The sequence below is a fragment of the Babylonia areolata genome, chromosome 10, assembly GCF_041734735.1.
Source record: "Babylonia areolata isolate BAREFJ2019XMU chromosome 10, ASM4173473v1, whole genome shotgun sequence".
NCBI classification, from domain to species: Eukaryota; Metazoa; Mollusca; class Gastropoda; order Neogastropoda; family Buccinidae; genus Babylonia; species Babylonia areolata.
The window spans coordinates 2,437,179-2,452,123 of NC_134885.1; the positions used below are offsets into that span (position 1 = coordinate 2,437,179).

General features: G+C 45.8%; 1 protein-coding gene across 2 annotated transcripts in view; it reads right to left on the reverse strand.

Annotated features, from left to right (window-relative positions):
• Window positions 1-481: 481 nt before the first annotated feature.
• LOC143286707 (DNA polymerase delta catalytic subunit-like) overlaps window positions 482-14,945 on the reverse strand; it is a 52,729-nt gene continuing 38,265 nt past the window's right edge. For both annotated transcript variants that reach the window (XM_076594390.1, XM_076594391.1), the window contains exons 23-26: window positions 12,474-12,606; window positions 7,803-7,916; window positions 4,218-4,371; window positions 482-1,757 (exon numbers count right to left, since the gene is read on the reverse strand). In XM_076594390.1, the coding sequence (XP_076450505.1) occupies window positions 1,661-1,757; window positions 4,218-4,371; window positions 7,803-7,916; window positions 12,474-12,606 (498 nt within the window). In that variant the 3' untranslated portion in view covers window positions 482-1,660. The remainder of the gene's footprint in view (window positions 1,758-4,217; window positions 4,372-7,802; window positions 7,917-12,473; window positions 12,607-14,945) is intronic.

Below are 14,945 nucleotides of genomic sequence, written 5' to 3' on the forward strand. Positions count from 1 at the left end.
TACTGTTCCCCGGATGCCATGCCAGAAACTGTGGGCTGCAGGTCTGTACAGTCCTGTCCAAGTGGAGTGGTGGCCTAGTGGTAACATACCTAGAAAGAGAGACTCTGAAGATACAGGATCGAATCCCACACTCGCCACAATTTTCTTCCCTTCCACTAGCCCTGAAGAAAGATCTGCTCTGTTAGTGACACAAACATATACCTTCACACACAAAAAAAGAAGAAAAAAGGGTTGGCATTGCACTACAGGGACATGCTATCCTCAGTGAGAGCAGCCTGATTTTAACAGAGAAATCTGTTGTGACAAAACGTAATACAATACAACTGACCTCCAGATCATCCGTCTGGCATTATCTGCACCTTGAATCACCACAAAACGACAAAGGATGAACCCTTCATATACTCTGAATCCTGGGGATTTGAAGTTCATGGGTTGAAATCAACAACAAATTGTACTACAATCAAGCTGAATTCAGCGAATATTCTGTTTTGTTGGGCTACTACCCAGCTAAATTAAGTCCAGTTACCTACCAGATGTGTATTCTGTAACATTTATCATACAGGCAAAATAAAGCCAGTCTGTGAGGTCTTTATGCTGATGGTGCTGAAAGCCAGTGATGTGCTGCAAGCGTAAGCAGCTGTGAAGGATGAACAACAGCTCAACTGAGCACTGAATTTTGTGCTCAACACTTTCCCCAAAAGGCATGATTTCTCTCCTTTACACACCCACACGGCTAGATTCATCCACAGGAAGGTCTGACTTCTTCCCTTGGACTTACTCACAAGGCTAGATTCATCCACAGGGTCTGACTTCTTCCATTGGACTTACCCACAAAAGGCACTTGGTTAACAGATTTTGTAAATGTTTAATTTCTATGCTTTTCAAGTTCTTTCACTTCACTGGATGTATAAATGTTTAATGTTTAATACACATTTTCATGCAATTCAAGCGCACTTCACAGAACATATGTTTCACACACATTTTTCATGCCATTCAAGCTCTCTCATTTCACAGAACAGAAATTTCACACACATTGTTATGCTACTCAAGCTCTCACTTAACTCTCTCCATACGAACGGCGAAAGTGACGACGTTAACAGCGTTTCACCCCAATTACCATCATCAAAATATTTCAAGCGGAAGGCTCTTATACTGAAGAGGTGAATGTTGACAAAGAATACCACAATTCTGACGACGGAAGCTAAAGGTTGGGTCATTGAGACACCCACTGGACATCCGAGGGGTCTGTGTAGAGGAGAAGAGAGGACTGGCCGTAATGAATGAGTTAAAGAACATGTTTCACATACTTCTCTCTCTCCACTGAAAACAACACAGCACATCTGTGACAAAGTATGTTTTTGTTCCCAGCCAATGTTTTTTGACGTAACAAAAGTGAGGTTGCTGTTTCCAGCCAATGTTTTCTGACATAACAAAAGTGATGTTGCTGTTCCCAGCCAATGTTTTTTGACGTAACAAAAGTGATGTTGCTGTTTCCAGCCAATGTTTTCTGACATAACAAAAGTGATGTTGCTGTTTCCAGCCAATGTTTTTTGACGTAACAAAAGTGATGCTGTTCCCTGCTGATGATCTCTCATGACATAAAGTGATGTTACTGTTCCCAGCCAATGGTTTCTGACGACACAAAGTGACGGAGGCAGTATCACCATGACACATCACCGAAGCGCTGGATCAGCTTGTCTTGCTCTGACAAATCCTTCTGCACCTTCTTCCGCATGTAGAAAATGGGACAGTCCCGGCTAGAGGCAGACAGAAAGACAGGACAAACAATGTCAGCACACAACGCCCAGCACCACAGGACAAACATACAGTCAGCACACAACGCCCAGCACCACAGGACAAACATACAGTCAGCACACAACGCCCAGCACCACAGGACAAACATACAGTCAGCACACAACGCCCAGCACCACAGGACAAACAATGGTCTATGTGTCTGTATGTGTGCATTTCTTTTTTCTTTTAATAGTAAAAATAGTAGAAAGAGACAATACATATTGCATCAGTAAACCTACGGGCTCAATAGCCGAGTGGTTAAAGCGTTGGACTTTCAATCTGAGGGTCCCGGGTTTGAATCACGGTGACGGCGCCTGGTGGGTAAAGGGTGGAGATTTTTACGATCTCCAAGGTCAACATATGTACAGACCTGCTAGTGCCTGAACCTCGTTCGTGTGTATATGCAAGCAGAAGATCAAATACGCACGTTAAAGATCCTGTAATCCATGTCAGCGTTCGGTGGGTTATGGAAACAAGAACATTCCCAGCATGCACACCCCCGAAAGCGGAGTATGGCTGCCTGTATGGCGGGGTCAAAACAGTCATACACGTAAAAGCCCATTCGTGTGCATACGAGTGAACGTGGGAGTTGCAGCCCACGAACGTAGAAGAAGAAGAAGAAGAGCATCAGTAAACCATTATACATGCTCCGCGGTTCCCACCATGGAAATACCCACCTGGCACCCACCTATAAACCACACCCCTGCTACCCACCAATGAAATACTGATCTTTAAAATACTCATCTATAAAACATACCCTTTGTACTCACCAATCAAACTCCCATCTATAAAGCACCCACCTTAACCCATAAAACACGCCCTATGCACTCTCCAATGAAATACCCACCTTATACCTGCCCATAAAACACAACCAATGTGCCCACCAATGAAATACCCATCTATAAAATACACCTTAACCTATAAAACATGCCCTATGTGCCCATCAATGAAATATCTAACCATAAAATATCCATCTATAAAACATGACCCTGGTACTCACCAATGGAACGCCCATCTATAAAACACGACCTTGGTACTCACCAATGGAATGCCCATTTATAAAACACGACCTTGATACTCACCAATGGAACACCCATCTATAAAACACGACCTTGGTACTCACCAATGCAACGCCCATCTATAAAACACGACGTTGGTACTCACCAATGGAACACCCATCTATAAAACACGACGTTGGTACTCACCAATGGAACGCCCATCTATAAAACATGACCCTGGTACTCACCAATGGAACGCCCATCTATAAACACGACCTTGGTACTCACCAATGGAACACCCATCTATAAAACACGACCTTTGTACTCACCAATGGAACACCCATCTATAAAACACGACCTTGGTACTCACCAATGGAACACCCATCTATAAAACATGACCCTAGTACTCACCAATGGAACACCCATCTATAAAACACGACCCTGGTACTCACCAATGGAACGCCCATCTATAAAACATGACCCTAGTACTCACCAATAGAACGCCCATCTATAAAACATGACCCTGGTACTCACCAATGGAACGCCCATCTATAAAACATGACCCTAGTACTCACCAATAGAACGCCCATCTATAAAACATGACCCTTGTACTCACCAATAGAACGCCCATCTATAAAACATGACCCTGGTACTCACCAATGGAATGCCCATCTATAAAACATGACCCTGGTACTCACCAATAGAACGCCCATCTATAAAACATGACCCTGGTACTCACCAATGGAACGCCCATCTATAAAACATGACCCTTGTACTCGCCAATGGAACACCCATCTATAAAACACGACCTTGGTACTCACCAATGGAGTTCCCATCTATAAAACATGACCCTGGTACTCACCAATGGAACGCCCATCTGTAAAACATGACCCTTGTACTCGCCAGAAAAATACCAATCAATAAAAAGGTAGCAAGCACTCCTCCCCCCTCCCCGTTACCCACCTGGTGCAGAGGATGTCTTCATGACTCCTTGCATCACTAGCACTGAGTTCAAAGATGGGCATACTTCTCACCTGGTATCCACCTAATACACCCCAAACTTTCCCCCGTTACCTACCTGGTGCAGAGGACATCTTCATGCAGGGACCCCTGGAATCACTAGCACTGAGTTCAAAGATGGGCATACTTCTCACCTGGTATCTACCTAATACACCTTCCCCCGTTACCCACCTGGTGCAGAGGACGTCTTCATGCAGGGACCCCTGGAATCACTAGCACTGAGTTCACAGACGGGCAAACTTCTCACCTGGTATCCACCTAATACACCTTCCCCCCGTTACCCACCTGGTGCAGAGGACGTCTTCATGCAGGGACCCATTGCATCACTAGCACTGAGTTCACAGACGGGCAAACTTCTCACCTGGTATCCACCTAATACACCCCAACCTTCCCCTCGTTACCCACCTGGTGCAGAGGACGTCTTCATGCAGGGACCCCTGGCACCGCTGGCACTGGGTCCACAGACGAGCAAACTTCTCCTCCAGGGCCTGCACCTGGCTGATCTCCTTCTGGTACAGCTCCGACTCCCGCGGCTGACAGTGCCGACACACCGCCTCACCTGTCCACACACACACCCCAGGTGTGCAGGGTTAGTTCCCAGTCACTGTGCTATATCGCATACTGCATGAATATTCATCAGCTGACAGTGCCGACACACCACCTCACCTGTCCACACACACACCCCAGGTGTGCAGGGTGAGTTCCCAGTCACTGTGCTGTATTGCATAGTGCATGAATATTCATCAGCTGACAGTGCCGACACACCGCCTCACCTGTCCACACACACACCCCACGTGTGCAGGGTAAGTTCCCAGTCACTGTGCTGTATTGCATAGTGCATGAATATTCATCAGCTGACAGTGCCGACACACCGCCTCACCTGTCCACACACCCCAGGTGCGCAGGGTTAGTTCCCAGTCACTGTGTTATATCGCATAGTGCATGAATATTCATCAGCTGACAGTGCCGACACACCGCCTCACCTGTCCACACACACACCCCAGGTGTGCAGGGTTAGTTCCCAGTCACTGTGCTGTATTGCATAGTGCATGAATATTCATCAGCTGACAGTGCCGACACACCGCCTCACCTGTCCACACACCCCAGGTGTGCAGGGTTAGTTCCCAGTCACTGTGCTATATCGGATAGTGCATGAATATTCATCACCTGACAGTGCCAACACACCGCCTCACCTGTCCACACACACACCCCAGGTGTGCAGGGTTAGTTCTCAGTAACTGTGCTGTATCACATGGAGTCAATGTGTGCATGAATATTCATCAGCTGACTGTGCCAACACACCATCTCACCTGTCCACAAACACCCCAGGTGTGCACAGTTAGTTCGTAATTACTGTGCTGTATCACATGAGTCAATGTGTGCATGAATATTCATCAGCTGACTGTGCCAACACACCATCTCACCTGTCCACAAACACCCCAGGTGTGCACAGTTAGTTCGTAATTACTGTGCTGTATCACATGAGTCAATGTGTGCATTAATATTCACCACCTGACAGTGCTGACACACCACCTCACCTGTCCACACACACACCCCAGGTGTGCATGGTTAGTTCCCAGTCACTGTGCTGTATTGCATAGTGCATGAATATTCACCACCTGACAGTGCCGACACACCGCCTCACCTGTCCACACCCCCCCCAGGTGTGCAGGGTTAGTTCGTAATTACTGTGCAGTCACTTGAAATCAATGTGTGCATGAATATCTACTGCTCTGTACATACGAAACAATTCGCACTTGTGCAAAGAACATCATTCATCTGTAAACACTGACAGAAAAATTTTGAAACGTGAAGCAATCATACATGGTTGGTTAAGATAACACAGAAAATTGTGCATGAACAATAAAATAAAGGTAAAAAAAACAACAACAAAAATCCACTTTTATCTGAACAATCCGCACTTGTGCAAGAAACTCATTCATCTGTAAACATTGACATACAATTATTGAAAAGTGAAGCAAACATACACGGTTAAGATAACACAGGAAATTGTGAAAGAACATGAAAATAGAGGTAAAAAAAAAAAAAAAAAAAAAAAAAAAAGAAAGAAAGAAAGAAAAACCCACTTTTATCTGACCCAAAAACACTAAAAAGAACTCATGTTAGGATCAACATTAGACTCAAAACAGACCCCATTACAAGTGATGAACTGGATTCCAAACCCAGACCTTCTCTCTGTGAACAGAACCAGATGTCTACACAACCCATCTGCCTTTCCGGGATACCCAATTTGTCTGATAATCATAAAATAACCCAAGCTACAGTACTTTGGGATTACTCCAAGGAGGAAGTTATCTGAGACAGACTGACTCACCTTCCTTTCTTTCTTAGTGGGCTACAACTTCCAAGTTCACTCCAATGTACAAGCCAGCTTTTATGTACACGGTCGTCATTACCTCACCATATAGGCAGTCACTCCATTTTATAGGGTGTGCCTTTGATATTCTGCATGCTTATCAAACACACAAAGGGGGTTCAGGCACTAGCAGGTCTGCATATCCATTGACATGGGAAATGTGAACCCCCCCTCCCACCCACCCCCCCTTTTTTTTTTTTAAACCCACCAGGTGATATGATCCAGACTTGAACCCAGAACTTTCAGATCGAAAGTCCAACGCTTTAACCACCTGGTTGTTGCACCTCTGACCCACCTTCCTTGTCGAGCGGAGCCATGCAACCCAGATTCAAACCCAGAACTTTCAGACTGAAAGTCACCACCCTTTAACCACCTGGTTGTTGCACCTCTGACCCACCTTCCTTGTTGAGCGGAGCCATGTGACCTGGATTCGAACCCAGAACTTTCAGACTGAAAGTCACCACCCTTTAACCACCTGGTTGTTGCACCTCTGACCCACCTTCCTTGTCGAGCGGAGCCATGTGACCTGGATTCGAACCCAGAACTTTCAGACTGAAAGTCACCACCCTTTAACCACCTGGTTGTTGCACCTCTGACCCACCTTCCTTGTCGAGCGGAGCCATGTGACCTGGATTCAAACCCAGAACTTTCAGACTGAAAGTCACCACCCTTTAACCACCTGGTTGTTGCACCTCTGACCCACCTTCCTTGTCGAGCGGAGCCATGCAACCCAGATTCAAACCCAGAACTTTCAGACTAAAAGTCCATTGCTTTAACCACCTGGTTGTTGCACCTCTGACCCACCTTCCTTGTCGAGCAGAGCCATGTGACCTGGATTCAAACCCAGAACTTTCAGACTGAAAGTCCATTGCTTTAACCACCTGGTTGTTGCACCTCTGACCCACCTTCCTTGTCGAGCGGAGCCATGCGACCTGGATTCAAACCCAGAACTTTCAGACTGAAAGTCCAACGCTTTAACCACCTGGTTGTTGCACCTCTGACCCACCTTCCTTGTCGAGCGGAGCCATGCGACCTGGATTCAAACCCAGAACTTTCAGACTGAAAGTCCAACGCTTTAACCACCTGGCTGTTACACCTCTGACCCACCTTCCTTGTCGAGCGGAGCCATGCGACCTGGATTCAAACCCAGAACTTTCAGACTAAAAGTCCATTGCTTTAACCACCTGGTTGTTGCACCTCTGACCCACCTTCCTTGTCGAGCAGAGCCATGTGACCTGGATTCAAACCCAGAACTTTCAGACTGAAAGTCCAACGCTTTAACCACCTGGCTGTTACACCTCTGACCCACCTTCCTTGTCGAGCGGAGCCATGCGACCTGGATTCAAACCCAGAACTTTCAGACTGAAAGTCCATTGCTTTAACCACCTGGCTGTTACACCTCTGACCCACCTTCCTTGTCGAGCGGAGCCATGCGACCTGGATTCAAACCCAGAACTTTCAGACTGAAAGTCCAACGCTTTAACCACCTGGTTGTTGCACCTCTGACCCACCTTCCTTGTCGAGCAGAGCCATGTGACCTGGATTCAAACCCAGAACTTTCAGACTGAAAGTCACCACCCTTTAACCACCTGGTTGTTGCACCTCTGACCCACCTTCCTTGTCGAGCGGCGTCTTGCAGCCGATGCAGGTGCTGCGTTTCTTGGTGAAGGCCGACAGCCCGCCAACCTTGGACGTCATGACCGTCTTGGTGCGAGTGTGGTCCCCCTCTGTACAGAGAAAGACACTGATTAGTCCCGTGGTAAGTTGTCTGGTCAGAGGTCAGTTGTGTGCACAGTGGTTAGTTGTGTGCAGTCAGGCACTGGTCAGTTGTGTGGTTGGTTGTGTGCACAGTGGTCAGTAATGTCCAGTCAGGCACTGGTCAGTTCTGGGGTTGTTGATGTGGCTGGCACTGTAATATTTTCCCTGTTTGTTGACAAGTGTGAGAAGCATTTGATATCTGTTGACTGGTTTCACACTCAAGACTGGTTTATTGTCTATACCAGGTGCAGAAATTCACTGTTTGACATCAGCAAACATTAAAATATAAATAGACTAAAGCTGAGTAAATTCCAAGTAGGTTAGAAAAGTATGTATATCAAATTACAATCACAAACAACCTTCCTGTGTATCATGGGATGAGAAAAATCTAGAGACATCTTCCCAGACATGTTACTCTTATGCTGGAGTGATAGACATGCTCAAAATTAAGGGACAATTGTAATTTCTTCGCAGACAGTATATAGAACAACTTGAGAATTTTGATCTTCATAAAGAAATTGGGTCCACAAAAAAAAAGCAATATATTTTTAGGGTTAAACAACCACTCTTTCCAACAGAAACAAACTCATAAAACATACAATTCAGATTGATGTAAAGCCTAAAAATTATTAACCCTTGTAAACAGACTGTGCATTATTTAACAATGCTGGTATGTGCGTGGTGTTTGCATGTTTCTACAACCCACAAACTCTGACACTGGATTTTTAACTTGTGTTTTTTTTTTGTCTCCTGCATATACAAATAATATTCATGTATGGATTAAGGCACTGGCAGGTTTCTACATATACGCTGACACAAGAGACTGGAAATACATCCACCTTGAATTGACCAGACATTGCTGAGATCTGAACCTCTGACCTTACCTTAGTTTTATGGATATCCCAAGGCCCAACCATTTGACAACTGTGCAGGCCTGTGAGTAATCTGACACTAACATGTGTGCACGTTTTTTGTGGTGTGTGTGCGCGTGTGTGTATGTATGTGTGTTAATTTCTAATACTGTTGTATATGAGGTTTACACTGAAGTAGTAACTGAGCATTCTAAGTCTCTTATGTATTTATGCTGAATGACTGAAACTGTGATCACTGCATGTGTATGATTGTGATTATTGTATGTCAGGTTCACATCAATTTAGCATGTAAGCATTTTATGTCTTTTATGTATTCATAATGAGTGACTGTAAGATTGTGATCACGAGTGACTTTGAGACTGTGATAACTATGTGTATGATTGTGATTGTTGTACGAGATTGTATGTGATGGTCACATCAACGTAGCATTTTTGTCTTTTATGTATTCACACTAACTGAATGTGATTCTTGTGCATGGTTGGTATACCACACACCACATGAATCCCTCTTATCAACATGATGCAGTGCTCTGTACTGTATGTTGGTACACCACACACCACATGAATCCCTCTTATCAACATGATGCAGTGCTCTGTACTGTATGTTGGTACACCACACACCACATGAATCCCTCTTATCAACATGATGCAGTGCTCTGTACTGTATGTTGGTACACCACACACCACACGAATCCCTCTTATCAACACGATGCAGTGCTCTGTACTGTATGCTGGTACACCACACATGAATCCCTCTTATCAACATGATGCAGTGCTCTGTACTGTATGTTGGTACACCACACGAATCCCTCTTATCAACACGATGCAGTGCTCTGTACTGTATGCTGGTACACCACACGAATCCCTCTTATCAACATGATGCAGTGCTCTGTACTGTATGCTGGTACACCACACGAATCCCTCTTATCAACACGATGCAGTGCTCTGTACTGTATGCTGGTACACCACACGAATCCCTCTTATCAACATGATGCAGTACTCTGTACAGTATGTTGGTACACCACACACCACACATGAATCCCTCTTATCAACATGATGCAGTGCTCTGTACTGTATGCTGGTACACCACACATGAATCCCTCTTATCAACATGATGCAGTGTTCTGTACTGTATGTTGGTATACCACACACCACATAAATCCCTCTTATTAACATGATTTAGTGCTCTGTACTGTATGTTGGTACACCACACACCACACGAATCCCTCTTATCAACACAATGCAGTGCTCTGTACTGTATGTTGGTATACCACACACCACATAAATCCCTCTTATCAACACGATGCAGTGCTCTGTACTGTATGTTGGTATACCACACACACCACACATGAATCCCTCTTATCAACATGATGCAGTGCTCTGTACTGTATGTTGGTATACCACACATGAATCCCTCTTATCAACATGATGCTGTGCTCTGTACTGTATGTTGGTACACCACACACCACATGAATCCCTCTTATCAACATGATGCAGTGCTCTGTACTGTATGTTGGTATACCACACATGAATCCCTCTTATCAACACGATGCAGTGCTCTGTACTGTATGTTGGTATACCACACACCACACATGAATCCCTCTTATCAACATGATGCAGTGCTCTGTACTGTATGTTGGTATACCACACATGAATCCCTCTTATCAACATGATGCTGTGCTCTGTACTGTATGTTGGTACACCACACACCACATGAATCCCTCTTATCAACATGATGCAGTGCTCTGTACTGTATGTTGGTACACCACACATGAATCCCTCTTATCAACACGATGCAGTGCTCTGTACTGTATGTTGGTATACCACACATGAATCCCTCTTATCAACATGATGCAGTGCTCTGTACTGTATGTTGGTATACCACACACCACACATGAATCCCTCTTATCAACATGATGCAGTGCTCTGTACTGTATGTTGGTACACCACACACCACACATGAATCCCTCTTATCAACATGATGCAGTGCTCTGTACTGTATGTTGGTACACCACACACCACACATGAATCCCTCTTATCAACATGATGCAGTTCTTTGTACTGTATATTGGTACACCACACATGAATCCCTCTTATCAACATGATGCAGTGCTCTGTACTGTATGTTGGTATACCACACACACCACACATGAATCCCTCTTATCAACACGATGCAGTGCTCTGTACTGTATGTTGGTATACCACACACCACACATGAATCCCTCTTATCAACACGATGCAGTGCTCTGTACTGTATGTTGGTACACCACACACACCACACATGAATCCCTCTTATCAACACGATGCAGTGCTCTGTACTGTATGTTGGTATACCACATACCACACATGAATCCCTCTTATCAACACGATGCAGTGCTCTGTACTGTATGTTGGTATACCACACACCACACATGAATCCCTCTTATCAACACGATGCAGTGCTCTGTACTGTATGTTGGTACACCACACATGAATCCCTCTTATCAACATGATGCAGTGCTCTGTACTGTATGTTGGTATACCACACACCACACATGAATCCCTCTTATCAACACGATGCAGTGCTCTGTACTGTATGTTGGTACACCACACACCACACGAATCCCTCTTATCAACACGATGCAGTGCTCTGTACTGTATGTTGGTATACCACACACCACACATGAATCCCTCTTATCAACACGATGCAGTGCTCTGTACTGTATGTTGGTATACCACACACCACACATGAATCCCTCTTATCAACACGATGCAGTGCTCTGTACTGTATGTTGGTATACCACATACCACACATGAATCCCTCTTATCAACACGATGCAGTGCTCTGTACTGTATGTTGGTACACCACACACCACACGAATCCCTCTTATCAACACGATGCAGTGCTCTGTACTGTATGTTGGTACACCACACACCACATATGAATCCCTCTTATCAACATGATGCAGTGCTCTGTACTGTATGTTGGTACACCACACATGAATCCCTCTTATCAACACGATGCAGTGCTCTGTACTGTATGTTGGTACACCACACATGAATCCCTCTTATCAACACGATGCAGTGCTCTGTACTGTATGTTGGTACACCACACATGAATCCCTCTTATCAACACGATGCAGTGCTCTGTACTGTATGTTGGTATACCACACACCACATGAATCCCTCTTATCAACATGATGCAGTGCTCTGTACTGTATGTTGGTATACCACACACCACATGAATCCCTCTTATCAACATGATGCAGTGCTCTGTACTGTATGTTGGTATACCACACATGAATCCCTCTTATCAACATGATGCAGTGCTCTGTACTGTATGTTGGTATACCACACACCACATGAATCCCTCTTATCAACATGATGCAGTGCTCTGTACTGTATGTTGGTACACCACACACCACACATGAATCCCTCTTATCAACACGATGCAGTGCTCTGTACTGTATGTTGGTATACCACACACCACACATGAATCCCTCTTATCAACATGATGCAGTGCTCTGTACAGTATGTTGGTACACCACACGAATCCCTCTTATCAACACAATGCAGTGCTCTGTACTGTATGCTGGTATACCACACACCACACATGAATCCCTCTTATCAACACGATGCAGTGCTCTGTACTGTAACGGAGAGAGTGGAGACTCACTGAGCAGGATGGACTCGGCTTTCTTCTCGCCCAGGATGGGTTCAAAGATACGGAGGAGAGGTTTGGACAGCTGGTTCTCCAGGTAGTACTGCGTGTCAATGGGAACATTGTTCTCCAGCACGAAGATCGGGTCCTGCAGCCCACACAGTCAGCATCGCTCCTTTCAATTATTTCATCATGACATTTCGTATTCAATTATGTTGCTTCTAGAACAGAAAAAACATTTAACCAGGCATGCCTACCCCCAACTCTGCTTTTCAGGAATAATACACATTCGAATCAGGGACAGGGTATTATTTTAAGGAACATCTCAGGCAAACATACACAGTCAGTGCTTTCCCACATGCGCATTGGTCTTGCCCAAGTTGCTTTGCCGGTGACAGAAATCGAGTGGACTTTCACAAAATGGCTTCAGTACTGTTTGGACAGTTCCGGCTTTTCACAAGGTGGCTTCCGTAACATTTGGCAGTATTTCCATAAGTCTTAACGAAGTGTCTTCAGCAATGGTCGAAAAGCCATCCACTTGTACCCACTAGATACTTCGGAAAAAATGTTACAGTTGGAATTTTTTATTTTTCTGGGATATGCAGCAGATATCCCTATTTCTGGGACATCCTTTTCTCCTTCTTCTTCTGCGTTCGTGGGCTGCACACGAGTGGGCTTTTACGTGCATGACCGTTTTTACCCGCCGTATAGGCAGCCATACTCCGCTTTCAGGGGTGTGTATGCTGGGAATGTTCTTGTTTCCATGGTGGTGTGTCCATCGAGATCGATGATGACCATCGTTGTCATCCAGATGGGGGATGGGGGATGGGGGGAGGGTGGTGGTGGGGTGGGGGGAAGGATGCTCATGAATCTATCTGTGAGTGCGCAGATGGCTGAATAGTCCAATCTGCGCACGAAATGTTCGCTGACAGTTGGGGCAGACAAAGACAGGCATATCATTGTCAGGGAGCTTGTTTGCCCGTGACTTTCTGGCCTGCCTCTTCTGAACAGCTGCAGCAGTCCTGTTGGCCTCGCACAACCTGGCGCCTTTGTGCACAGCAGCGCGCCATTTGTCACGGTCCACTGCAGATTCCTCCCAGGAGTCAGGGTTGATATCAAACGCTTTCAGAGAGACTTTCAGAGTATCTCTGAAGCGCTTCTTCTGACCTCCGTGTGATCTCTTCCCTTGTTGCAGCTCGCCATAGAAGAGCCTTTTGGGCAGCCGATGGTCTGGCATACGCGCCACGTGTCCAGCCCAGCGAAGCTGGCACTGCATCAGGATGGTGAAGATGCTGGGAAGGGTGGCTTTTGCGAGCACCTCTGTGTCTGGGGTCTTGTCTTGCCACTTGATGTTCAGTAGCTTCCTGAGGCATGTTGTGTGGAAGTGGTTCAGCTTCTTGGCATGTCGTTGGTACACTGTCCAAGTTTCGCAGGCGTACAGTAGTGTGGGGAGAACTACTGCTCTGTAGACCTTTAGCTTGGTCTCAAGACTAATGCCTCTTCTGTTCCAGACATTTGCATTGAGTCTACCAAAAGTTGCGCTTGCTCTTGCAATCCTGACGTTCACTTCATCGTCGATGGTCGCATTTCGTGACAGTGTGCTGCCAAGGTATGTGAACCGCTCCACCGCACTGAGTCTCTGACCGTTGACTGTGATGTTGGGCTCAACGTAGGGTTTCCCTGGGGCTGGCTGATGGAGAACTTCAGTTTTCCTCGTGCTGATGGTAAGGCCGAAGTTCCTGCTGGCAGTGGCAAACTTGTCGACGCTGAGTTGCATGTCAGCTTCAGATCCAGCGTTGAGGGCACAATCATCAGCAAACAAAAAGTCTCTGATGATGTCTGTCATGACCTTCGTTTTTGCTTGAAGCCTTCTGAGGTTAAACAGCTTGCCATCTGTTCGGTACTTTAGGCCGATTCCAACATCGCCATCTCTGAAGGCATCAGTAAGCATTGCAGAGAACATGAGGCTGAACAGCGTTGGAGCCAGGACGCAGCCTTGCTTGACACCATTTGTGACAGCAAAAGGAGCAGATGTTTCACCATTGTCCTGGACTCGAGCCTGCATGCCTTCATGGAATTGGCTGACCAAGGAAATAAATTTCCGAGGGCATCCGTACTTGGCCATGATCTTCCACAGTCCCTCTCTACTCACGGTGTCGAAGGCCTTAGTGAGGTCGACATAGGTGGAGAACAGATCAGCATTTTGCTCCTGACATTTCTCTTGCAGCTGCCTTGCAGCAAACACCATGTCAGTGGTTCCGCGCTCTTTCCGGAATCCACATTGGCTCTCAGGCAAATGACCTTGGTCAAGGTGTGCTGTGAGGCGGTTAAGTAGGATCCTGGCAAGTATCTTGCCTGCGATGGAGAGCAAGGAAATGCCCCGATGGTTATCACAGGCTTGCCGGTTCCCCTTTCGCTTGTACAAGTGAATGATACATGCATCTTTGAAATCCTGGGGGATCGTCTCTTCTTTCCACATGAGTGAGT